Source organism: Maylandia zebra, linkage group LG1, assembly GCF_041146795.1.
Source record: "Maylandia zebra isolate NMK-2024a linkage group LG1, Mzebra_GT3a, whole genome shotgun sequence".
NCBI lineage: Eukaryota > Metazoa > Chordata > Actinopteri > Cichliformes > Cichlidae > Maylandia > Maylandia zebra.
Genome location: NC_135167.1, coordinates 3,884,137 through 3,910,206, shown reverse-complemented (window position 1 = coordinate 3,910,206; position 26,070 = coordinate 3,884,137). Strand labels below are relative to the sequence as shown.

General features: G+C 42.8%; 1 protein-coding gene across 3 annotated transcripts in view; it reads right to left on the bottom strand.

Moving 5' to 3' along the window:
- Window positions 1–15,505, bottom strand: part of dpy19l3 (dpy-19 like C-mannosyltransferase 3) — a 78,676-nt gene extending 63,171 nt beyond the window's left edge. Inside the window, exons 1-4 of one of the 3 annotated variants that reach the window (XM_024799491.2) lie at window positions 15,316–15,505; window positions 14,597–14,723; window positions 12,377–12,504; window positions 1,980–2,070 (exon numbers count right to left, since the gene is read on the bottom strand). In XM_024799491.2, coding sequence (XP_024655259.1) covers window positions 1,980–2,070; window positions 12,377–12,504; window positions 14,597–14,714 — 337 coding nt within the window. In that variant the 5' untranslated portion in view covers window positions 14,715–14,723; window positions 15,316–15,505. Of the gene's footprint in view, window positions 1–1,979; window positions 2,071–4,575; window positions 5,521–12,376; window positions 12,505–14,596; window positions 14,724–15,315 lie in introns of those variants that run through there. The other 2 variants (XM_024799490.2, XM_024799489.2) reach the window with 2 other exon arrangements.
- Window positions 15,506–26,070: the final 10,565 nt, after the last annotated feature.

Sequence of the window (26,070 nt, the reverse complement as noted above, 5' to 3'; positions counted from 1 at the left end):
ACACCCTCCCCTCAGGTTAAGAGTCTTGGTCTCATCCTCGATAGCACTCTGTCCTTCACAGCACATGTAAATAATATCACTCGGTCTACCTACTTTCATCTCCGTAATATTAACCGCCTTCGTCCCTCGCTCACTCCAAACAGTACCTCCATACTCATCAATGCTCTTGTCACATCTCGTTTAGATTACTGTAATTCTCCTCTCTGTGGTCTACCTCATAAATCCCTCCATAAATTGCAGTTAGTTCAAAACACAGCTGCTCGTATTATCTCCAGAACTAGATCCACTGAACATAGAACAGCTCTTCTTAAACAGCTCCATTGGCTCCCAGTTCACCTCCGTGTCAATTTCAAGATCCTGCTTCTCACTTTCAAAGCGCTTCATAACCTCGCTCCTCCATATCTATCCAATCTTCCACACATACTCACCCCACCGTACACTCCGCTCTTCTTCAGCTTCCCTTCTGTCTGTTCCACCTTGTGTTATTGTAAGGTGACCTTGAGGGTCTTAAAGGCGCCTATAAATAAAATGTATCATTATTATTATGACCGAGGAGCTCGGTGGAAGCTCGAGTTTACCTGCATACATCGTTCTCACTGTGTCACCTGTTGACCGCCTGCTGCTGGTTTGAACACACTGACTGGTGATAGTCACAGTTTTGTACAAAAAAGGCAAATGTGCCTCATCGTTCATCAGCTCAGAGAGCTGGGCTGCTGGGAGCTTGTGTTTCCCTTCAGAGTGACTCCAACTATTTAAAATGAATAGACTGGATTTAAGAGGAAGGAGCGATCACCAGCAGATCAGGCATGATGGAAACAGGCCAAAAGTTTATTAAGGAACCAAATTGGAATAATCTGTTTCCAGCAGGCTGGATAAGTAAGTGCTGTTTATTTCAGTATGAAATTTATTTCAAAATTGATAAAATAACTCTCTCTGAATGAAATTGTCAATGGCCTGAATTCATTTATTGAATAAACTTTTTTTCTTTTTATTTAAAACAAACTTACATAGTAATGGAAACACTTGTATATTCCTCATTTCTCTGTCTGTATTATTGTAGAGTCCACCTTACAACATAAAGCACCTTGAGGCAACTGTTGTTGTGATTTGGCAAATAAGAGAAGGAGATATTAATAAGTGAGGAGATGGGACTGAACGGGGTGTGATAATGAGGGAAAAGTGAAGGGAGGAAGACAGAGCGATGGAGGGAGTGAGGTAGATGAGAATTGGTGGAGGGAGTAATAGAAGACAAGAAGAAAGGGAATTACTTCAGGGAGGGATTCAGGGAACAAAATATGGAACAAGAGGAGATACTTTGCAGGTCTTATGTGTGAGACTTGCAGTAGTTAAAAAAACACTACTTCAGATATCAATTTATAATCATTTTAGAGATTTTAAAGTTGTTTTATGCTACCTGCTCCACGCTGTCTATTTATCATCATCATCATCATCATCATCATCATCATCATCATCATCAGGAGCATCCCTTTGCATCATGGATGTGCAGCCGAGGCAGCAATCTGCAGTTAATGCTGACGTTTTTATGCTTGAATGATTCTCAGGTAATTGGTAAATGGCTAAATAGATTAAAAAATACCGGCGGCCACCAGCGCTGCCCCTCCGCCTCCAAGTAGATACACGTATGGTGTCCATTTAAAAATTCCACGTCAGCTTGTACTCAAGTTACTGCAATCGCAAGATTCAGAAAACATGACCTCTGACCTTGAGGTCACCGGGATTCAAACCCGACTGTGATTGTTTTTTGTAGATGAACCAATGGTATCCCCCCCCACACACACACACACCACTTTTCGATTAACACCTGGACACTACAGCTTCTTGTAACATCCACTTCAGCTTTTCTTTCCACACACTATTTTGTTGGAGTGGAAAGATCTTGGATCATTTTGACCCTCTAAGTTGTGTTTGTGAAGAAATGACAACTGTCATGAATACAAACCTGCGATCACAGTGCATACCTTCTTGTATTGATGGGGCGTGCAGCATTTGTTTATAGTAGGAGTAGTATAGTCCACACTCTGTCCGAAAGGAGATCTCCCTCTCCACTTCCTGAAAATAAAAAGAAGGATTTTAGTTTCATGAAAGCAAACACTTCTGTTCTCTGTAATATGGAAAACAGATATCCTGGCAAGACATGACAGAAACATGGAGGATAAAGGCAAAGCAGCTAATACACTCATAATCCTCTCCAGTAATAATCAGACAGGTAACACAGTGTGTGAGTGCGTGCTTGGAGGATGTCTTCCCAAGAGACTTCCTGCTCGTCATGCGTGATTACTGCTCCTCGGGGGGGTAAGAGGAGAGAGCAAACGGCGAACAACCAGCTGTGGAATATTAAGCCAATCATTAATCTATCATATTTAGTCTGCAAATTGTTTTTGCAACTGTGCTTGACAAAAAGAAAAGCTTTGATTTTAGCTACTCATTTCTTCTAAAACTCACTGAAAGTCTGTCAAATTGTTTCTCCAGATTTACTGCAGCCAAATCCGGTCCAAGCAATCTCCAAATCCTCCGCTTGTTAAAAACCAAAGCATGTTTCCGAGTATTGCTGCAAAGCATTTTATCTGATATTTTTCCAGTAACAACTTCCAGTAATAACTAAAACCTCACAAAAAGACTATAAAATTAGAAATGTATATAACATCTGTCCATTAAAACCAATTCATCAATAGAAAGGATTTTCCAATAACAACGTTCAATTTCTAACATTCATACAAACTTGTACATAAAATGTTCTGTATTCTGAACATATTTCACGCATTTCAGAGGAGAAAGATCCTAATTTAAACAGCCTGGCTCATTCTGCGGTCCTTATATCTGACAAATCATCATAACCAGTCTGTGGAAACCTGAGAGCAGTTATTTGTTCTGTAGCCATCAGGGAGCAACAGGACAGGGGATCCCAATCAGATCGCCCACCGAGGCAGGTGTTCCCACCAGTTAATTAATGTCATTTACTTGGTTGAAACCATTAGCTGATTAACAGAGTGTAAATCAGCATGGGTCTGCCTCCTGAGCAGAAAACCACTGGTTCATGCACATATGATCAGCTGCAAAAAATTTAATCCGCATTTGGACGAGCCTCTGGAAGAAAAGACGGGACAGATTCTACGAGCACAGGGACGGCCCGGAGCGCAAGAACGATGAGGAGGGCAGCGAGCGTTTTTAACCTCGGGACTCTCTGCAGCCACAGGCGCTCGGTTATTGTGTTCTTGTTGCTCCGTCAGAAAAACAAGACTACATCTGGAAAAACTATCAAAGTTACTGACATCATACAAAAACATGGCAGATTACAATAAATATTTTGATCATGGTAAGAGCGTTTTGATTAACAAAGGGAAAGCACGTTTCGCAACTAACCGTTAATATGGAGCGAGGTACAAGGTCAAAACATTTAGCTGCTCCACGTGTGAACTGATCCCGATAAGTCACAGACGTATCAGCTACGAGCCTCAAAAGGAGGTCAAGTATATTACTGGCACCATCTATGAAGAAGCTGTTTCAACACTATCTGCAAATGAGTTCACCGCATCATCTTTGTATGATTTAGAAGCAAATAAACACCCCAAAATTGAAAGAATGAGTTCACAGCTCAAGAAATGGGAACATCCAGGAAGCACTTGGAGTCACAGATTTGACCTTTTGCAGGGAGATGGATGGCATCTACATCCTGTGTTTAAATGAAAGCTAACAGACCGTCTGAGAAGTTGATGGAGTGGCAGCACGTCGAGAGAGCGAGCCTCCCAGGACTCATCCATACACTGAATGGATGCACGGCATTTCCACAAATACATGTGGATTAATAGACATGTATATAGAAATTGTGTTGTTGCCACTGGAGGCAACAACACAAACATAATGTTAAAAGTTGACAAATAGACACCTTCATAAAAACTTCCTACACATGAAGAGAAAAATTAGCTATAGAGATCCAACATTTTCGTACCAGGGTCTGCATGTGACCTTCTGTGAAGTCAGACGTTTTAACATCGGCGTCTACAGAGACTGACTCGAGTTTGGAGACGGCCTCTAGTGGCCATTCCAGGAACTGCACTGATTTGGCATTGAGTTGCATCTTGGTTGAAGAGATATTTCTTGGTGTTTAAGATCATTTCTAACATTTCTGAATTATGCAGCACTTTTCCAACTGAGCAGGCGAAACTTTATCTCTAACTTCAGAAAAGAAAAAAACAACAGACAGAAAAAAATAAATCTATGCCACTTCAACTATAAAGGAGTTTGTTCATTTTGTAGATAATAACAGCATCAGATGCCTGTTGCTTGCTGGATCTTTGTACCGTGATCTCACTGTTATTGGGGCCACTCTGTAACGACCTAACAACACAGAAGGGGCGGGAGCTCTGACTGTGGTTGCAGATTGGACTACGGTGTGCTGTGATGGTTTTCATTAGCACCGTGCTGCAGACTGAACCCAGGAAGCAGACTGAACCTGCCCCCAAGGCGGTCACATCGAAGCAGAGCTCGTTTGTAATGTGTTTGGTTTATCAATCGCTCAAATTGAAACACTTTCTATAAACACGTAATAACTCCTACCGTGAGCTGCGAGAACCACAGCAGATTCTCATGTAAGCCGTTCACACACCAAGCCTGAGTCAGTGCCAGCAGCACAGCCGCTAACAGCCCTGCTGCCATGAAAACGCACTGTTGCCAAGGCCGCAGGGGTGAAACGCCTGAACCGGAATGGGAACGTGAACCGGATCGCCCAAGCAGAGAAACCCCTCCTTCACCCCCCTCCTGCGTTCCCGACAGAGCGTTATGGTTACATCTGCCTTCAGACGGCGCATCTTGTGAAAGGCCATGTTTTGGCTTCACCCTCTTACGGAGCTCCATTGCCTGGGAACGCAGAGATTATCAATAAATTCTTGGATCCTTTGATGAGCTGAATCCAGGTAGATAAACAGGACGCTCCCGGGTTAAGGTACAGAACTGATCCAAATCCATTACGGAAAAAAATGTAAATGTGGTGTGTTTTTCTCTTCTTGAAGTCAATCCAAATAAATTCACTTTTTAATCGCTTCAAGTTCCCTGCCAAAGGAAATATGCAAAAGCTTCCTCTGAGGGATGAGCAGCTACTTTCCTTCCCAATCCTCCTTTTGAGTTTTGCCCAAGGCAAAACAAGCCTTGGCTTTCCACCAAGAACTCTGATGAGATGGCTAATCCTCAATTTAAATTAAGGTCAAAGAGAATAGGCCTAGTTAACAAGTTCACACATTGCTCATTACGCTGGAAGCCAGTACACTTCTCAGAAGGCACCGATCCTCTTCTCTCTGTGTGTCTGTGTTACCATTTCCTCCTTATGGGTCTTTGAATAACTCCCATCTCTGTTATGTGATGCACGAAAAATCCAAGCCAGGGTCTATCCAGCATTTCCTCTGCTCTATGTCTGCCAAAGCCTAAATACGAAGTGGCCTCTGCCTCCATCGAACGCAGCCGGCAACTTCAGAACAAAAAGCAAAGAGAAAGACTAAACCCTGCGAACAACAGGACAGGCTGTGGATAACTGCAGCAGCCAGAGGGAGGGAGGGAGAAGCGAGTTGACTACTGGTGACCCCTCGTCTATAAAAGCACACGTGCTTACAGGAAAAGAATAAGGAGAATAAGTGGGGGTGGGGAAACATGGGAACATCGTTCGGAAAATGCAAGGAACAGTTGTCGGAAGGTTTGTGGATCTGTGCGCGCGTCTGAAATAAACCCAGGCGCTGCGGCCGGCACGGATGTGACCTCACACCTGATGAATTCAAGAGGCCAGATTAAGCCAGCTGTCTCGCTACATAAGAGGACAAGAGATAATAAGCACTGTAAGGGTATGAGCGTGAACGAGAGAGAAAAAATCCTCCAGACCCTTTCACCTCAGGCTAACTCTGATAATACATTCCCTCAACAGCATGCTGGGTGAGGAAACCACATATGAGATTATTAAAAGCAGTTCCCTTTCTGTGAAGCTTCTCCACAGGCCGCCGTGCTCCGATACCATCAGTCACGTAGGGTCAGGTCGGGTCAGGCAGCAGCACTGATCAGGCGGGACTCCCAAATCCACAAATTACTTTCCAGCATGTTTCACAGTTCTTTCCAGCCTACTTGACCTGAAGACACTTCAGACAACGTGTGTGTGTGCGCGTGTGTGTGCATGAAACAGTAAATGGGAGAATAAAAGTGAGAGAGATGGGGGGGGGTCTCTGAAGGCAGGAAATTAAATATATCCATCCAGACGGCCCAGAGAGCAACAGGAAGCAGTTCAGGGTAAAACCAGGTGCACAAAACACAATTTTCTGTGCCTTGGAAACTTCTTTTGGATAATTCAGCATGTTCTTCTGTCCGCACAGCTAAATTTAAACATTTGAATTTGAAAGTCATTTCCCTCTGTTTGGGTCTCCACACAAACTGAGCTGGTAGTTTTTGTGGTTTTCTTTCATTTCACAACCACAATCAGGGTTCAACAAAACTAGTAGTAATGATTAAAAAGAACAAACGCTGGCTGGTGGATCTTAGTTTTCATTTCTTTGCCATAATCTTTACATTTGGCAGATTTCTTTTAGCAGCAATACCTGCAGCACAGTGAGTGTTTAGTCCACTTCACTTAAATGAAAGCCTTAGTTCCTAATTATCTTTCTGATAGAAGCAAAAATAAATCTACTAATTTTACTGGTATACATTAACATTAAAAGGCCAATCCTGCTGCATAACATGCAGTGCAATAGTGAGAAGACTACATGACTCCATGAATATACGTGTGACAGTACACAGATATACAAAACACAATCAGCAAAGAGACATGTGATGCATAACGCCGTTAGGTCATAGGCTACCATCACTACCTGCAGCCTGAGACAGATGAGTCTGAGTCTGTCAAACTTTGTCACAACATCTTCCTGATCAGCCTACCGACAGAGGAACAGACTATGGGAGGGACTGAGCGAGGACACTACTAAATTTCATTCCCTGAGACAGATTAAAAAATTTAAACAAATCAAAAAATATATATCTGAACAAGTCACCCAACTAAAAAGCTCTGGAGATGAAAATTAAAGCCAAAGCAAAAGTTTTTAGAACAAACAAACAAACAAAAAACAAAAAAAAACTGCCGTTCCCCTGATGGCCACCTGAGGTTGGCTCCTACAGCGAGTCCATCCTCATGCACTCTCATTTTAAAATATCCAACTTTAGAGGATTGAAAGGTATATCTGCAGCATGGGACCAATACAGTTTTGGACATAGTTGACAGCTTCCTGTGATTTTCAACTGGACAAGGTAGTTAGGGGCGTGGCCACATTGATTTATAGCACAGGAAGCTGTAACTGATCAGCGTCGACTAGGCCTCATTCACTAATTCTCGTGATTGAACCAGAACTCTTCACTGTGTTTCAGCTATTGGTATTTTTTAGCATGTTTGCTAATATATTTTTGATGAGATTCTAGTATTTTATTTATCAGTTAATTCATCCTTTAACTAATTCGCCAGTATGTGTGTGTGCACATTCCACCAGTTTAGGAACGTAGCCTGCAACAGCCCTAAACACCATAAACTGATACATCCATCCATATTAGCTGTTCTCATGAGCTCAGTGAATTCCAGGGTGGTGATAGGCCACCTGTGCAACAAGTCCAGGTATGAAATTCCTCGCCACTAAATGCTCCGCAATCAACTGTTAGTGGCCACGAAGGCAATGTAAACTCACAGCGCAGGGTCAGGGGATGCTGAGGCACATAGTGCGCAGAGGTCACCAACTTTCTGCACAGTCAGTCGCTGCAGACCTCCGAACGCCATGTGGCTCAAGAGCAGTGCATAGAGAGCTTCATGGAATGGGTTTCCATGGCCAAACACCTGCATACATCAGCAAGCACAATGCAAAGCATCAGGGGCAGTGGTGCAGAGCTGGGAATGCAGCAAAGGGTGGTCCAACATCACATAAACCCCTATGGAGTAAGAATGGGATGTCACTCAGCCTGATATATACGTGTGAAGGCAGATGAGCGAATCATTTTGGTAATATAGTGTATAAAGTACACCCGCTATCTTCACCGCATGTCTGTGGCAACTTTGTGAGATAGTTTTGCTGAAATAAAACGAGACATCCAACTCTTTCACGGCAGTAATAAACTAATCATGCTTCACTTCACCCCTAGCATTAGATGTATAGGAACTATTACTGTAGCTTAAAGTAAGCTACATCTGGGCACCAGTTTAGCTCGCAGGTGACCACATGCCGCAGGGCTAAATGCAGCAGCGCAGGTTCAACTCCAACCCAAGGGCCTTTGCTGTTGCTCTCTCCCCATTTTTTCTATCTAATGTTCAATTTATTACATAATAAAGGCCAAAAATGAACTAATATATGGTGAAGCTTACCATCTCCTCTATCATCTATTGATACTTTGTAGGTGTTACTTTCTCTGAGTGATTGCTGGATAACGTTTTAAGCTATATCTATAATTTTGTCAGATGTCCGTTATAAAATCTGCATCGCTCAGACTGAGTTAGTTGAAAATGGCATTCACACCTGTGTGTCCAGTGTGGACAGATCTGTTAATGCTGGCTGTGAACACTGCCCGAGGGCATTTTTATACAAAAAAGAACGCCAGAGATGAAAAGTGTTTATACCAGCGAGTCAAAAGCCAGCAGTCCTATTGAATGGAGATATTTAATATCATACATCATCATAAATACGAGGCCAACAGAATATCATTGATGGTCTCCTCCAAAAAAAGGCCTAAGTTGTTCAAAGTTTGTTGCAGAGACAGTGTGAAGAGCAGAGCTTGAAAGAAAATATCCAGGGTAGGTTTTCACCTCCACACAAGCGAGAGATGATTGTGAATGTTAGGCTGTTGGTTTCAGAAAGTTAGAGAAACTGTTGGACATCAGCAGCAGAGACTGCTTATGCATTTTCATGTTCCCAGACAGTCTCCCTAAAAAACACTGAATGTTTTAATGCTGAGCCACAGCCACGTTTTTAATGTAACCGAGCAGATTCGGCCTGCTCTGTGCGAACATAGACTCAGGCGCAGGCTTTGATTGCATTAACAGAAGGAAACAGTTCACATATGCATGCAGTGTGCGATGATGTCAGCCAGGAGCCCACTTATTTGTGGGAACATTTCAGGGAGATGTTCTCCAGGCCTGTAAAGTGACCTGCATTTATTATGAATGAACACATCTGTCTGCTCCCCTTCACACACACAAACAGAAAAAAAAAGTCCGCGCTGGACCGCAAACTGTGTCCACACGGATTCCGATCAATTAACTCAAAGTGCCGCTTTGTGTCCCTGTGACAGAAGCCCACAAATTACCGTGAGCACGGCGGAGCTATACGCGGGCAAGATGCATTTCACATTTTCATGAGAAACAGAATAAGCACCTGGCTGGCCATGCAGGCAACCAACAGAGGAAGTAAACTGATGACGCAGTCTCGTCTGTTCTACACAAAGAGATGAGTCGTCCTGTGATTGGGATAGAGCTTCAGAACCAGACGTGTCTCTGGTGTCAGGTTATGATTCAGTAGTCCCTGTGGGAAGCTCCCACTCTAAAGAGATTTACAGAAAACCAAACGGTGCTTTATCTTCAGCCTTCTCTTAATAACTTCCACATGCACATAACAGTCGGCTTTCATGCAAACCAACCTGCAACTTTAGTCAAAGGAAGGCAATAAATTCATGAACCAAACATTTATCTCCAATTTGTTTTCATGGGTAAGTATAAAGATATTTCTAACAATGTTTCAAAAGTCCACATTACTCTTTGCATTTTTGTCTTTAATGCTTAGTTATGAATAAAATGCATTTGGACATTTTTGTAGTTTACAAGTAGCATCATGACAGAGTTGAATGTGGGAACCTTTATTATTGACAGTTTTACACTGAGGGGACTCTGAACACTGAAGTCTGTCAGACACAGACAGCTGGAGGCACCGTGGACAATTACTGGTTTCCATTATACTTCTTTGAAGTCCACCTGAGAGGCACATGTGTACTTGATACAGTGCTTAACAAATTTATTAGACCACCACCCAATGTAAGGTCTGTGCCACAGCTGCCCTAAATTACCAGTACCGGTAACTGGGTCATTCCATCTCAAAACAACACGGGCCTTAAACCTCCAACTGTTATGGTCCAAAGACTGGACATTTATAATGACTGCTTCAAAATGTTGGCTTCATGTATCAAATAATTTGCAAGATTTTTTTTTAATAGGTTTTTGACCCACTTTAAGGTCTTCAACATCTGGCAATGTATCAATATCTCAAAAACTCAAAAAATAAAGCCCCCCTCCTCGAGTTTGGTTCTGTCTGAGGTTTCTTCCTGTTAAAAGGGAGTTTTTCCTTCCCACTTTCACCAAGTAATGCTCTGTTTGAATGTTGTCCCGTATTGAGCCTCTGTATTAAGGTCTTTAACCTTGAGTATAAAGGACCTTGAAGGGACTGCTGTTGTCCCGTCACTGTCCCGAATCTGATAGTGAAATTTAGATCACCTGGACTACAGCGAGCTCACCCTGTGATCGCTGAATCAATTCATTCTTGAGTCCAGATGCCAGATTTGCAGAGATTTCATCAGCGTGTTCAACATATTTTACCTTCATTTGTTTTTCTCCTCTGCTATGTCAAAAATGTATAATTACACACATAATGGCCTCGTTAATGTCCCCAATTACTGCAATAATAGAATTTCCTACAAGTATCCTGTAGCTAACCACAAGCAGATGCTAACGTTACACCACATTCTACAATGTAGAATACTCTTTTTTCCTATTTGCTATTTTTCAGTAATGAACACTCAAAGGTTACTTAGAAACAATGAGCTTGTTAGAAGAAACAATGTCTCAGATTGTGGTTTTGACTTACATAGCTGCGCATCTGGTAGTTCAACTTTCCATCCCTCCCTGTGATAAACAACTTCAGAGCAATTTTCACGCAAAATATTAACCTGCAGTGTTTTCACTTCATATGTAAAAGTAGATTACAAAACCACAAAACACACCACTCCAAAAAAATATAATGTTCTTGTGTCAGTTGCTGCAGGAAAACAAATGATTCATACTGCATCACTTAATGATGCAAAGACAATTTATGGCAGCAGCATTGATTCACACTTTGCCCCAGTTTTAGTACTAATGCAGACATCTTTTCTGCCATGTCACCCAGTTTGAAATCTGCTATGTAGATCTCAGCCAGAACCAGAGTGCTGCTGACGCTCTAAAGGGGGGCAATTATAAATGACATCACATTTGGCAGAGCACAATGTTCTGTTGCTGTACAACAATGAACAAACCCTGAAAGGCCTGAAACAACCGCGATGATTCAGGATCTCATGTGGTTCACATAACAGCCCTGAAAATTCATCCCATGAAGCGTGTGGAAAAGCAATCATCACGTTTTAGGATGAAGTGTTTATGACGTGTTTGAAGACCATTTTAGGAAGAAAACTGGACGAGGGGATGTCCCTGGCACTGATGTCGAAGCTACGTTAGATAAGCGGAAAGCGCGTGTGGAAATTTTTAGCTTAACGGTCACACCGTGTGACACTTTTCCATCAGTTAATATCCACATCAGTGATGTGGTTAATGAATCGTGCACATGGATGTCAAATCCTCAGATAACTTTGTTAGACAAGTGCCAAATACATCAATCCAGGCAGCTTTACTGCTTTTTAACAAGAGCTTTATAAAATTTAAACAGCGCCACGCATTTCCAACTTTTCCAGCTCCCACTGACACAAACTCACTGGCAGTACTTTAAGATAAGCTGTCACTAAGACATACAGCCACCGAGAGGCTAATTCTTATTGAGACATCTACAATTCCCTATCTCTAAAAAAGTTCGGACATTGTAGAAAACTTAGATGAAAACATAAAGAGGTGATCTGCAAAGCCTTTAAATTCCCACGCTCGACTTGAATCTGATTCCAGCAGCACATTTCAAAGAAGCAGTGTTTACCACAGGGTTGCATCACCTCTTATTTTTAAAACTCTCGGTAAGTGTCTGGGAACTCAAACCAGAGGCTGAAAGTGAACTTCTTTCCTGCAGTTGCTAATAAACAGTATAAAAGATGGATGTAGTTTCCAGATATGCCAAGCAGCAAGGTCTAAACCCATATTTTCTTTTCAATGACCAGCAGGGGGCGACGATTGTAGCTGCAAAAAACAAATCTATGAGACAGGGTCCCTCAGTCCCCTCCTGCTGGGACCTCAGTAAACATTTCCCTGATTACTTTCTGCATAATGCATAAAACAGGAAGTCTATTCTGTAAATCACAGTCATTCTTTAGAAAGGATTTGCTCTTTCATTAATGGCTTGTTTCTTCTTTCCACTTCCACAGTGTCGGGTCTGTGACCGTAAACAGTCTTTACCTTTATGTTGGAAAACCACAGGTCGTTCTCATGTAGCGTCGCCACGTAGATGCAGCAAAGCAGGCCAAGACCAACAGAGACAGACCAACCAACTGAAGTCCAGATTATAGCTCCCCATGACCAATCACCTGCAAGAACATTAGCATGTTAGTTTTCACTGTAGGGTAAAATTTAACGTGAAACAGTAACACTTTTCTTTCTTTACTGATGGCTGGATTTCATTTAGCTGCTTCGGCTTCAGGGTCATGTTGCTGTGCATGTTGGCAGATTCAGCTGCGTACAACATTCTCAGAGAGTGTACACCTGCTCCAGACACTTCACCGGGAAAGGCGAGAGGTTCAGTATTCTAAAATATGTCGAAAACAGCACACATTTTCAGACAGTCTCTTCTAAAAAGGCACTTGTGGCGTTCTAGTCGGACACCCGCGTGTAAAATGACAAAAATGATTCGAGTATGAAAAAAAAGAAGAAGCTTCAGCCCCTTTGCCACCTCTGCACAGCTGGCCACCCACTGTGTGAAGTGGGTGTGAATGCTAGATTGTTGGTTTCAGAGTTATAGAAACAGCTCTCTCTAATGTGACTCCAGAAAGGTGTGCAGGGAGTTGTTTCCTGTTTGACCCTCCAACATGCACTTCATAACTGCAGCTTACTGGGAAACTTGACTAGAACAGAGCTACTTTCAGTCTTTTAAAGGTTTTAATAACACCCACTGTGACGAGTGAAAATATGTGCTGTGTGTTCCTCGCGCAGTTTCTGCAGAAACTGACTTTTTGCACAACATTGTAAATGCTTTGAATTGTCATAAAAGTGCACATCGTGATGCACGTAAGTGCGACACCCGCTAGTTTTCATTCAGTGGACACTTGTGAAATGAAGGTTACAAATATAATATGACACCAGAGTCAATCATTTAAATGTTGAAATGAAGAAAAAAGCTTATCAAGCTTCAGTCTCCTTTAGGGATGAGACACAAGAAAACATGACTGTGCATGCATAAATACAACAAAGGTGTACGATTGTAGGCTTGAACCCGCAGAGTGATTTATGAAGGCGTCAATAAAAATCACACTGAGCAGACCTGCAGTGGGTCAAAGTCGAGGCCAGATATTGACCACCATCTCCCAGGAGATGGCTCTGACCCAAAAAAAACCCTGCAGCAAAGTGCTTGGTTTCCAGCCAGTCTCCGCCCCCTTCTAATCGCCCATCGCCACCTAATCTGCACAGGTACTGGTACTCAATCAAGAACTTGCATTTGAGAACCGGCCCACATGAGAAGCTAACATTTTGGGTGGCTTCAAAGTGTCCTTGAGCAAGACACTGAACGTCAAATTGCCTCCACTGATGTGTGAGTGTGTGTGAGAGGGGTAACAAATAAATCACAATAAAGTCCTGTGTGAATGTGCACTGCAGGCTAAGTGTGAGCAGAAAAGAGTGATCTAACCATCAGCCCAGGCATTCATGTGTTGTTTACGTGCAAATTTGATGGCCGCAGCTGCAAATAATGATTTCAGCGTTTTTCATTTGACACAAAAGCATCGCACACATAACAATGTCTCTTCTTTGAATGCAGAAATGCACAAAAGGTGTAAGATATCAGGCTTTAACCAGCAGAGCAATTTATGAAAACATCAGTAAAGCCACACTGAGAACACCTGTAGCAGGTTAAAGTCAGGGTCAGATCCTGAACACTATCCCTGGAGCTCGAGCTGGCTTTGGCTCAAAAAGCCCGCAGCAGGTGCTTGGTTTTTAGCCAGTCACAACCCGATGTGACTTTCTACCCAGTGCAACACCAGTGCCCAATCTGGAAATACTTCTACTCATTTCCACCACAAAAAAAAGTTTTAAAATGCCTGGATTGTACTGACGCAGTGCCAGCACTGCTGCAAAGCCAGTTCTGCTTTGGTGCCTTGAGAATCAGCTTTAAAGTCAACAGATTTGAGAACCAAACACTACAGGTGGAAATTGGGGATGCTTCATGTGGGAACAAAATAACAGCAGACTGCAAATCAAACCCACTGACAAGTCCTCAACTACTTTGGCAGAGGTAAAAAGCCTGGTACTGCTGCCAAAAAGCTGGCACCAGAACAGCACCAAGAACTTCACCAGTGATCGGCTCAAACCTGCTGAAATGTGTGGTAGAACTGGCACTTGCAGCTTGTTGGTGGGAAACATCTATGTGTGGCTCAAGCCTGAGATGGGAGTGCGGGGTGTCTCACTCACCATGCAGGATCTTCTCCGGATGGTGTTCAGAGCAACAGTTGTGCTGCTGGGACTGAAGCTCTGCAGCAGGAGAGGGCTCCTTCCCCTTGCTGCCCTTCCTCTGACGCAGGGTTGTCATGTTGAAATGCTGCCAGCAGAGCGCACACACAGGGGGAGGGGGTCTGATTATCCACACTGATACACATGTACACACAGGCAAAGAGCAAACATGTGTCCCAACATTACTGCGCTCAGAGCCAAAGCAAACAGGTCTTTCATTCAGTTCACGATGGATGGGTGGGTGGATGGATGGATGGGGGGTGGACAGGCCTGCTTACAGCATTTCCTGGTCACGCTGACGCCAGAATAACGTGCAAATAAATAAAAAAATAAATAAATGAGATCAGCCTATCGACAACAGATTATCAGAGAGCTCTATTCATTCTACCGTTTTTAAACCGGACCAAATGTCGCGCCAAACATAACCGCAGATGCGCTCCAGCAGAGGATCATGAGGGATGTGGGGCGAACAGGGAGCCACATAAGACGGTAAAGTAGATGAGGCGGGTTTGAACCGCCACTGGGAAGCACAGACACGCAACCACAGCCTCGTTATGGTGAATGTGCGTTTCACAACACAGAGGCGCGCTCCCGCGGTGGACGAAGGACTTTGTTTCTGCCTTGACATCAACAAAAGACGAAAACGAGTCGAGCCAACGGAACATTTAGCGAAGCCTCACCCTCCTCCACAGCAGCGGCTCGCAGGATGCTCCGACAGCTCTCTCTCCCCCTCTGTCTTTCTCTACGCCTCTCTACCTCCCTCGCTCTTTCATTTTTCTCTCATTCTTTTTTTCACCTGCTGTTAAAATTCAGCGGTCAGCCTCGTACCGCACGGGGTTTAACGGAGGGGACAGCACCGGAACACGAGAGGACCCGCCTTCAAAATAAAAGCGTGAGGTGAGGGGGGAGGTAGGTGTTTCGGAGATTAACTAAATAATTACAAAACTAAAAAAAATCTAAAATAAAAAAAAATAAATATGGAATAGGGGCCGCGTAAGTTAGTGAATATTTTTACTAAAGAAAAACAAAAATCACTACAATTATTTGGAGACAGTTTTTACAAACTAAGTGTAAAAGATTTGCAGACAGTCCATACACTCAAAAATGCCATGATGCTCATTTTAATTTAATTTAATTTAATTTAATTTAATTACAAGTTTTCGGTGTCATTTGGCTACATAAGTAAAATGAAAAATGTCAACTTTAATGCAATTTTTTTTTTCCGCCTGTCCCATTTGGTTCTTTAGCCGTCAGAATTGTTGTCTGAAGACCAACAAGGATACCCAATGGATTTACTTTGCCAAATGGATCATCGTGGCATTGCCGTATTGGTCCATTTGGTCGATCTTTGTTTTTATTATTTATTATATTTTATTTTCAGATGTTACAGACGGGACAGACATGAGTGAGAGATAGGAAAGGGAGAAAGAAAGTGGAAGGAAAAGAAAAACAGAAGGGGAGAGGGACAGTGAGAAAGGGGGGGAGAAAAAAAATAAAAATCTCCTGGATCACCTGTTGAGAGAAAAATAGAAAACAAGCAAAAAAAGACAAAAAAAAAAAAAAACCAAAGCAACATACTAAACACAACACCATCGCATTAATCTAGCTAAGTGTAAACAGCAGTAAATACTAAATATTCAATGTTGTTGTGCAGCACGCAGGACAGATGTGCTTCGAAGTAGCAGCCAAGAAAGGTGTAATTTGGGTCTACGAGCAGTGAACACCCGTGTGCATACCTGTGTGGATCAGCGCGCTTGTATTCCAAAGGTTTCTCCATGTAACGATCTGCTAGGGAGTGTGGGGGGGCCATAGCCCCGTCCTCCAGGGTGTGAAGCAGGTATGGAGGAGATCAAAACTCCAGACATCCAGAGGCCCCCAGAACACAAGAGACCATGGAAGACCAACAGAGGGGCAGCCGCGCCACTGTTCCAGTAAGAGCTGAGGAGAGCCCCAGATGAGGGCTCACTCAGCAGCCGCGGAGCAGAAGCCAGGGGGAGTTGCAGTGACGCACCCGTGAGCTCCACCGGCCGCCAGCTGTGCCTGAGTGACCGAGGGGCCCCCCGAAGGGGCCCGAGCGAAGGGCCCCCGAAGGGCCCGACCCCACCCCCGAAGGGGCCCGAGCGAGCCCCAGGCTCCAGGCCCCGATAAGCGGCCGCCAAGGAGTGAGCCGGTGTGTACCTGGACGCCCACCCCCAGACACAAGGAACCACCAACACACCGATGTCTGAGGGAGTCTGCCACCGGCAGGGGAAGTGGTGGTGGGTGGAGATAGGCCTCCAAACCTTGGAGGGCCTGAGATGTCCCCAGAGAGGTGGCGTCTGATACCCAACCTGACATATAGACACAGACATACAGGCACACACAGACACAAACATCCATTCCCACCCTCATGCTCTCATATGCACTCACTCCACACTCAACCAACGTGGAGACAGACATAAAGAGACGCTGTACACACGATCACACTCCCCAAGCGTACTCTACAAACCGGGTCTAGGTGCCCTTGCCCCTGGAGGGGGGAACTGCACCCAGACCCAGGTGGTGTTACCCTTTTCCCTGCGGTGGGGAGAGGCAGACCACCCCGACTCCGTAGCAGCAGGGAGGCCCCACACTCCAGACCGCAGTCGGACGGCCAACTGCAATGCAATTTTGTTAAATAAAATCCCAGTTAATCCCAAGCACAATTTCCTTAAAAAATTAGCATAAATAATTATTTGATTTTATCAGTTTCATTTTACTCTGAATTATTGCTTCGTGTTCAATAAGAAGGAAAATCACTCATCTTAATGACACCGAGTCTGTAGTTTGTTTGGCTGCCTTAATAATACAATTTCAAAGTTATTGCTGATGTTCTACTGTTTCTTATGAGATAATGATCCTAGGAGCTCAAATGAAGAACGTATTTGAATGAATGAACGCATGAATTCCTTGACTGAATGTTACTGCTGTTTTTTCTGTATTTTGTTCTGTGTTTCTCTAAATTTTCCAGTCTTTTCTTCTCACAAATTCGTGAGATATTTTTGCATTAAATTGGACAGATGACCTCTGGGTCAGTAAATGCTCTCTTCACTATTTGTTACTTGAGTGGTTGTTCAGCCAAAAACAACCTGAACAAAGGAAAATATATCTGAATTATTTTACAATAAGTGTTTGTGTTTTACTGTATTATGCTATTTTACTGTATTAATGTGAGGAGGTGTGGTGAGCTTTATGTGCATGAGCAGCACAAATCCAGTATTACTAAGGTTTGGATAAAAAGAAACACCTTTCTCTGCCTTTAGGGTGTCATGCAAAAACAAGGTTATAGTCTTTAGCCTGAGTGGCTTCTGCAGGTTGATCTGTAACATCTCCACATAGCAGTAGCCCAATAGTCCAGAGGTTTCCACAGTATTTTGGACTTTGTTGGTTGGATGCTTCTTTTCTCCATCAGCAGAAGCTGGAGAACCTGATGATCTTGTTGTTGTAGTTGGAACCTATATCTACCAAACATTTAGGGTTATGCAAATGATTCTCATCCATGACAGGTGTTGACTGGTTGGCAGACTCTTCTTCATCCTGCTGGAGACTATGACGTTTTCCTGTCATATTGAAGGTTTTCCTTTGCCTTTCTCATGCACTCATGCACAGTTGATACCGCTCTAATTATAGTGATGCTCCCAAATGCGTGCCACATTACCCAACCCGGTGGTTCTGTGGAATTATAATGAAGGCTGCTGCATCTGTTGGTTCTCAGGAGGTATTTGATTTCCTTCCTACCTCTCATATTTGAGAAGCATATTTGCCACCTGGGGATGCCTCCCTAAGGAGGGAGTCACAGGTTCCCCGGAGGGAGAAAAGTGTGAATGTGTGATGGCATTCAGGGCACTCTTCAGACTGAGGATGATAGGATTGAGAGTACCATCATATTTCTCGCACAAAGTCAGATGTGACACTGAACAGGCTGGAGTTTCTTTCAGGAAAATGAGAAAAGTTCTGAGAGGAAGACACTTAAAGATCCCTGTTCAAATCGCGCTGAGGCATGTACACTAACCAGTGCTCTGTGTAAGACATTAGAGGAGTCTGAGATATGGGTGTACAGAGAGATACTTTAGATACCTTGTAGAGTCAAAGTTTTGTGTCATATGAGCAAAAAGACAATAATTCTCACTACAATCAAGAGAAGGAGGCTAGAATATTTTGCTTATATGATGCAAAACAACAAATACCGTCTACTGCACGTTATACCCAAAGAGACAACTGATGACAGAAAAATGTCCTGACTCAAGAACTTTCACCAGCGGTTTAGACTAAACACGCTGATATTGTTCAGAAACACTACACATAATAAAGTTCACGGTGATCACAGCGTCGCTGGTTTGCTAACACTTTTTCTAGTTTGACAGAGATTAATGAGAAATCTGTCAGACTCAAGAGGAATGGATTTGAGATTAACATTTAAGGGCAGAAGGTTGAATCTGATGCTGTTTGTGGTTTTTTTAAAAGAACGATCATAGTGACTTAAGTCATACACAACTGTGTGACTGAGACGTTTTCTAAACTGAAACCTTCTGCTTTAAAAGGTCGGTTCAGATGATGCCGTGTCTATCTGCTGCTATCAGGCACATACGTTTTCTTTCAAATGTGTCCGTCATTGACATTTCTGCCCTCACCTCTGTCCACTGGAAGTGAGTGGAATTAGCTAAAGGACTTAAAACTAACTTTTCAAGAGTTCAGCAGCCCGTGTGTTTCCATGACTATGTCCTTCTTTTCAGTTTTCTATGGTTCAAGTGGTCAAAGTGGTCAAACCAGAAGGTTATTGATGTGGTAGCTCATCCAGCTCATGATCCGTCACAGTTCACAGGTTATTAATAAGCTAATATGTTACTATGGTCATGTGTGAAGTACAGAAAGAAACATATACAGTAAGTATTGGTGTTGCTTGCAACAAGCTTGCAAACAGTCATACCTCGGGCAAATGTATCCAATTTCACTCAAATCTGACTAAAAAGTACCAGTAAAACAACAAATATGACCTTGACATTGAGCAAAATTGAGTGAGGACACATCACTGTGTGCAGGTGAGTTATCCTTTAAATGTCGCTTTTTATCTCCTACACAGCCATAAGAACTGGAGGCTCGACACAAAGAAACCAAAACATTCACAGACAGCACTGCCAGGCGCTCCCTGAAGACAGCGGGCAGGTCTAGTGGGAGAGTGCTGAGGGCATTCAGATGGAAAGGAGAGCGTGTTTGTGCATGGGCTAACTTGAAAGACCTGAAGATTATCAAAGAGATTTAGGAAAATAAATTGGCCGGATTCTTATGGGTAAGGAGGATTATTGGAGAAGAAAACAGATTGTTTAATGACCACGCTCTCTGACTCTGGCCCTTTAGCTCCTGGATCATTTCCTTCCGTGGGTACACATACACGAGTCCAAATTTGCCCTTTCCTCCCTCTCTGCTCCTTTCATTTCTCAAAGTCCTGTCATCCAAAGCTAGGGAGTGCGACTGCAGGAAGATGGCCCATTAAAGATAACCCTCGTCTCTCTCCCACTGTGGCCAATCTGACTCTCTTTAGCCAGCTTGGGATTGAAAATCCTCTTCCTTTTTACTCACTGGAACACAAAACAAGGTTCATAGAGCAAGGAAATCTGAGAATGATCCATTAAACAAGTTGAAAAGCAGAGCGGTGCAAGAGTCTTTTCAACTGATTCCACAGTATCTCCGACTACTTGCTCCATCTTCACCCTTGTTTCTTTCTTTGCCTCATTTCAATTTCTTTTTTTTCTTTGCCTTGATCTTAAGGTTTATGTAGAAAACTTGATCCAGTAAAGAAATGAATAGACTGGAAGGGTTTTTTTCCCATGTTTGTATGGTCAGACTTCCATGCTAAAGCCAAAGGGATTACAGAAATAGACTTTTTTCCCTTTAAAGTAGAAGAGGTCGATGTCTGCAATTCTGCAAAGTGATGAGAGACACTAGCAAAGCTCATCACTGCACTGTTGAACCTTGAGGTACTGTATTTCGCAGTGCATCTTGTACAGTATACATAAAAGCGAGTAAGAGTGATTTTGTTTATGGCTGGAATACGGCTCGGTCACACCGAGGTATGCAACCAGCTGCGTACCTCAGCTGACTTCTAAAGTTGTTTTCGAGAACGCTTGCAAAAGCTCTGCTTCAGCTGCTTTTGAATTTTTCTCCCATGTGTCCAACAGATTTAATTAAATGGTAACCTTTTGAACAGACTTGCATAACATTGTAATGAGGTGTCCTCTGGGTTACTTTAATACATTTTTTAAGCAAAATGCAAAACAAAAACGATGCTCATCTATAATGCTGTGCGAAGAAATGTTCATGAAAAAGACACACACACACACCGTAGGAGAAAGTTTAAAAACACGACCCTGTGTGAATGTTGTGCACATCTTTAACGTGTTATTCACACTTTATTAGGTACACCAGTTTGGCTGCACGTTAATGCAAGTGTCTAAACAGCCAATTACATGGCAGCAACATACATTTAGACACTGAGGTGTAGTCTAGACGACCTACTCAAGTTCAGATGGAGCATCAAGATGGAGAAGAAAGGTGGTTTAAGTGATTTTGAGCATGGCATGGAGACTACAATTCACACAGGGTCACCAAAACTGTACAATAGTAGTTTTAGGAAATCGTTGTCATCCTGCCTTATATCAGTGGGAATTTTATGGCAATCGCTGAGACCCTTAGTACCTAATCAGCATTTTTAAACCCCAAACCCCACCAGAGTGCTGTTGCTGACCATGTCCATCCCTTTATGACCAAAGTGTACCCATTTCTGATGGCCGCTTCCAGCAGGATAACACTGGAATGATAACCATATTTTAAACCATTTAAAATTCCCTCAAGCTGTCAGTAGAATGTGAAGAAGCAACTATTATGGCTCAGTGTTCAACACATTCATGTGCTGTGCCGATAAGATAAAACTGGTGAATGAAGGCGGATTTATGCTTCTGTGCTAAATCTGCGCTGTAGGTATGTTTACTGTTAATTATTCTTCTGCTGCTATTTTTTCTTAGTGGAAGAGAGCGGCTCTACTTGAAACTCTACAGCACAGATGTCAAACTCCAGGCCTCGAGGGCCGGTGTCCTGCAGGTTTTAGATGTGTCCTTGATCCATCACAGCTGATCTAAATGGCTAAATGACCTCCTCAACATGTCTTGAAGTTCTCCAGAGGCCTGGTAATGAGCTCATCATTTGTTTCAGGAGTGCTGATCCAGGTTGAGATCTAAAACTTGCAGGCCCTCGAGGACTGGAGTTCGACACCCCTGCTCTACAGGCAACTAGATTTTTGCAGCAGAGCAACAGAAACACACCAGCGCAGGTTTAAATGCTCGCAGAATTGGCCATTTGAATCGGCTTTGTCATTGGCTGCACGGGAACATCACACAAGTCAAAATTAAGCCACAGGACTAGGCTGTGTCTTTCTGCAATACTGATATGTACCACAAGATGGTGTAGTGAGTCAAGTTAACCTATTTTAACAATAAGAACATTTTCCTATTTACACAGGTAGGCAGGGAAAAGGAAAAGCCTCGAGGAACCAACGATAGAAGGAAAAGAAATCAAAAAACAAAAAAAGAGCAGTAAACACCTAAAAACACCCCTGTGGCCACCCACTGGTAACATGATGCCACCTGGTGGTGAAAGGTTTAAAGTCCGAACATTTGAAAGCCCCCAAAAAAAGAACTTTAACTTTACATGGCTTTAAAATATATGAAACAAAGTTGCCTCCACATTACAACATGTAGGATGGAACAGGTGAGGTTCAAACTCCAAACTTCAAACGGATCATGAAGCGATGGACTCTTGACTACTTGGATGTGCAAGTAAGGGTCCTTTTCACAGACACAACAAAAATCTTTTTTTTAAATTTTATTTCTGCTGTTTTTATTACCAAAAATACAAATTCAAGTTGATGCAATACTGCAGATGACGTCCTATAAAATAAAGAAACGGCATGTTAATACTTTTAAAATTACAAAGTTGAATATGAGCAAAAACATCCACCAGTCACAGCAGGCATCTGATATCTCCTCCTCCTCCTTGGGTTAAACTGTATGCTGGTCGTTTTGCAGCGTTTAGATTAGAACAATCACTTCCCTTACACAGACTGTTAGTAAGTGAGAAGAGATATGACAATCAGTCTTGAAATTTTTTAAACATCATAAATTTTTTTTATTTTACCTTAAAAAAAAAAGTCAGACTCTGCAGTATGTGCACTCTTAGTAACCAAGAGTGCACATACTGCAGATGAAAGGACCTAAAAAAAAGAACAAAATAATATGGTGGTGTTACCCTGATCATATAGAGCACAGACACATTTGGCTCCACTTTAGTGTCATTAACTCACTTATTATGAACCCAAATCACAGATGGATTAATTACAAGAAAAGTTTAATATTCAACTAACGTTTTGGGAGCGAGGTCAGGATGTTGGGACGCCTTAAACCAAGAGGCACAGAAAAATAAAACAAAGAAGAGTCTCTGCTTTGGAAATATGAACGTGGCACACGCAGACGAATGCTTCTGTGGTGGAAATGTAACTGTAGTCAGGGCGAGATGTTCTCTATCAGGGATAACCACTCGCTTAAACTTGCAGTGTCTGCTGCCTGTGCTGACACACTTTCGCAATTTGTGACACCAAATGGGATCGACGACTGCCTGACAAAGTCCCACATGACCTACATGCATTACCACCCACAGGGAGTGACCTCAGATACATTTCTCAGCTGTTAGCTTTGCAGCTTTCAGACGCAATTAATAAAGTTGGAGTAAAACAAAAAAAACTTCAAAAATGTCATCATGTGCAACTTTGCAGCTGTTACAAAACTGTCTAGCTGACACCACAGAGCTGTCTAGTGTCTATGGTGTGTCTAGTTATGCTGTTGTTCACTCTGACGACAGATAAAAAGAAAACTTGCTAACAGGCCAGTGATTGAAATCAAGACCGCTATCATCAAAAGAAGATGAGGTTTTCCATCTGGACTAATTTATATTTAGTGGTTTATTAGGCGGACCCCACCACAGAACAGAGCAGACGTCAGTGACAACAGGCAAGAGGCTGATTAAGCCAGACACAGCGTGAAAAGGAGGAAATGAAAGTGAGGTGGGTTGCAAAGCTGCTTGCAGTTGGAGAGGTTTTGGGCAGGCTAAAGAAACTTAAACTTGGCTGCTACTGAGGTCAGCTGATCTGCCAGGTCAAATAGCGCAGTGCACTATCTGCATGTTCCTTGATTAATATTGGCTGAGAAACAAAATTAGCTTTTGTTGCATTTTTAAAAATTGCACTTTCTTTCATAGCGGTATGCGTTAGCAGTAGCAGCTAGCATATTTGTGCTGCTGATAGAATAGGGAAGCTAGTAACAGTTGGCACATGGTTGCATTGATATTGTTTTTTATGGGATGTGAAGGTGATCAGACAAATTCTGAACCAAAGTATCGATGATCATCAGTTACACTGAAAAAGCTGAGCAGTTAAACCGAGTCAGGCCTGATGTTCACGCCGCTGCTTTTCACGTCTGTTTTCACTTCCTGATCAATCTGTCCGACCAATAGGACGCACTAACAGCTTCTACAGTAATATTGTTTTCTGTCCACAATATGGACATGCGCTGCGCTGCAGGACACCAAAACCATCTGAGAAAATGTCACAGGGAGAGTTTTTCAGATTTGACACTAATGGGAAGAAATAGTAAAAAGTAAATCTTTATGAGAAAGTAATGGAAGGTGAAGTAATGTAGGCGTGATGACACAAATCAGCTTGACAGAATATTTTTACATGGGCCGTTTTCCAATTCTTACATCTTTGCGATAAAGGATGTTAGGAGTTGGACTCTGTTCTGGATTCTGTTCATAACTTTTATGGACACCACTTGACGCCGCCAAAGATTTTGAAGTTTCCGATTTAGTGACGTAAGACTCAAGTCTTTGCTTTTTACGGCTCACAATGGGATTTCATACAAAGTGCAGAGAAGGATAGGGCCTTGGAGCCAAGCTGGAAAAAGTGTGAGGCTGGGCAGCAATAGGGTTCAATTATCTTGAAGTCTTGCTCACACATGGGGGCAGACTTGAGCAGGAGATTGAGTGATGCACCATGATGCCATACCGCTATAGCGAAGATAGAGCCAAGCATAAAGGCTAAGAAGTCGCCTCTCACCTAAAGGCAAAGCTGTGAGTAATAACCAAATGAATAAGTTCATGCATACATGCTGCTTCCTCCAAAGAGTGTCCTCAATCCATCCCATCCCTTTGAGATGGATTGAGGAGCCACGTGATCCGGGCCTCTCTTCTTACATTGCTGCCCTACCGCCCCAGACCCAGATAAGTAGTGGATGGAAGAATCAATGGACCCAAGTCCTACCTAATTTCCTGCAGAGTAAACTGTTAGAGGTGCATGGAAAATGTAAGAAAAGCACCTGGAACGAGCCTTTTACTTAACTAAAAACAGGCTGCAGAGAGCATGCGGTTGGTCCGGTCCTTTAAAGACACGAGACAGGAGTAAAACCCCACTTTTCCTTTTTTGAATTGCCCATCATTTTTAATCCTGCCACGTAAAAATGTAAATTAAAAGTCAGACAATAATTATCTCCTATGATAATGAGAATTCCAGGTGAGGTAACAGGTCTTTGAGATAGAGATTTAATTTTCTTTCATCCTCTGTGCTGCACATGCATGCCGACAGAATTTCAAGCTGTTCAGTAAGGTGAGGTGGGGGGTGAGAGGAAGTGAGTTATGGATATGCCATTTTATCTTAATTTCCTCAGTCTGTGTGCATGCAAGAAACAAGGAGACATACTGATGAATTAACAGATCTTGTCACCGAGCTCCCGGTTAGTAAGCATCATCTTCTTAATCACTCATAATTTTCCGTTAACTTTTATTTTCCTGTAATCTTGATGTGTTTTTGGACGACTCCAGCAGGAATGGGGATGTTATCCCTCAAAGCTCTGAAGTGAGCAACGCAAGACAAATAAGCTGTGAAATGCTGGGTGTCAAATAAATGAACCAAAATCACTGCAGTCACAGACAAACAGACTAGAAAACACCAATCTGCATGCTGCTCATATCCTTTATTACTCCAACCTCACTCACCACTCAGGATCTGTCCCCTCGACTGAACTCCAAGGCCCACCAAAGTGAACTCCTTGTGCGAGTTTCTGTCTGACCACTTGCATCTGTGCCGTGGATCTTCTTCCAAGTGAATTATTTTTAGAAAGAGGAGGAACAAGGAGCCAAATTTGCTGAGTGGAGTAACTACTAGGATGGCATGGGATGATTGCGCCTTACTTGAACTGTGAGTGACACCCAGGTAAATATCATCTCCTCCAGATGTTTCTTGCACACTCTGAGCAACACTTAAAATACCAGGTTTCAATTTTTTATGCTCAAAAGATGTCAGTGAATACTATTGCTGC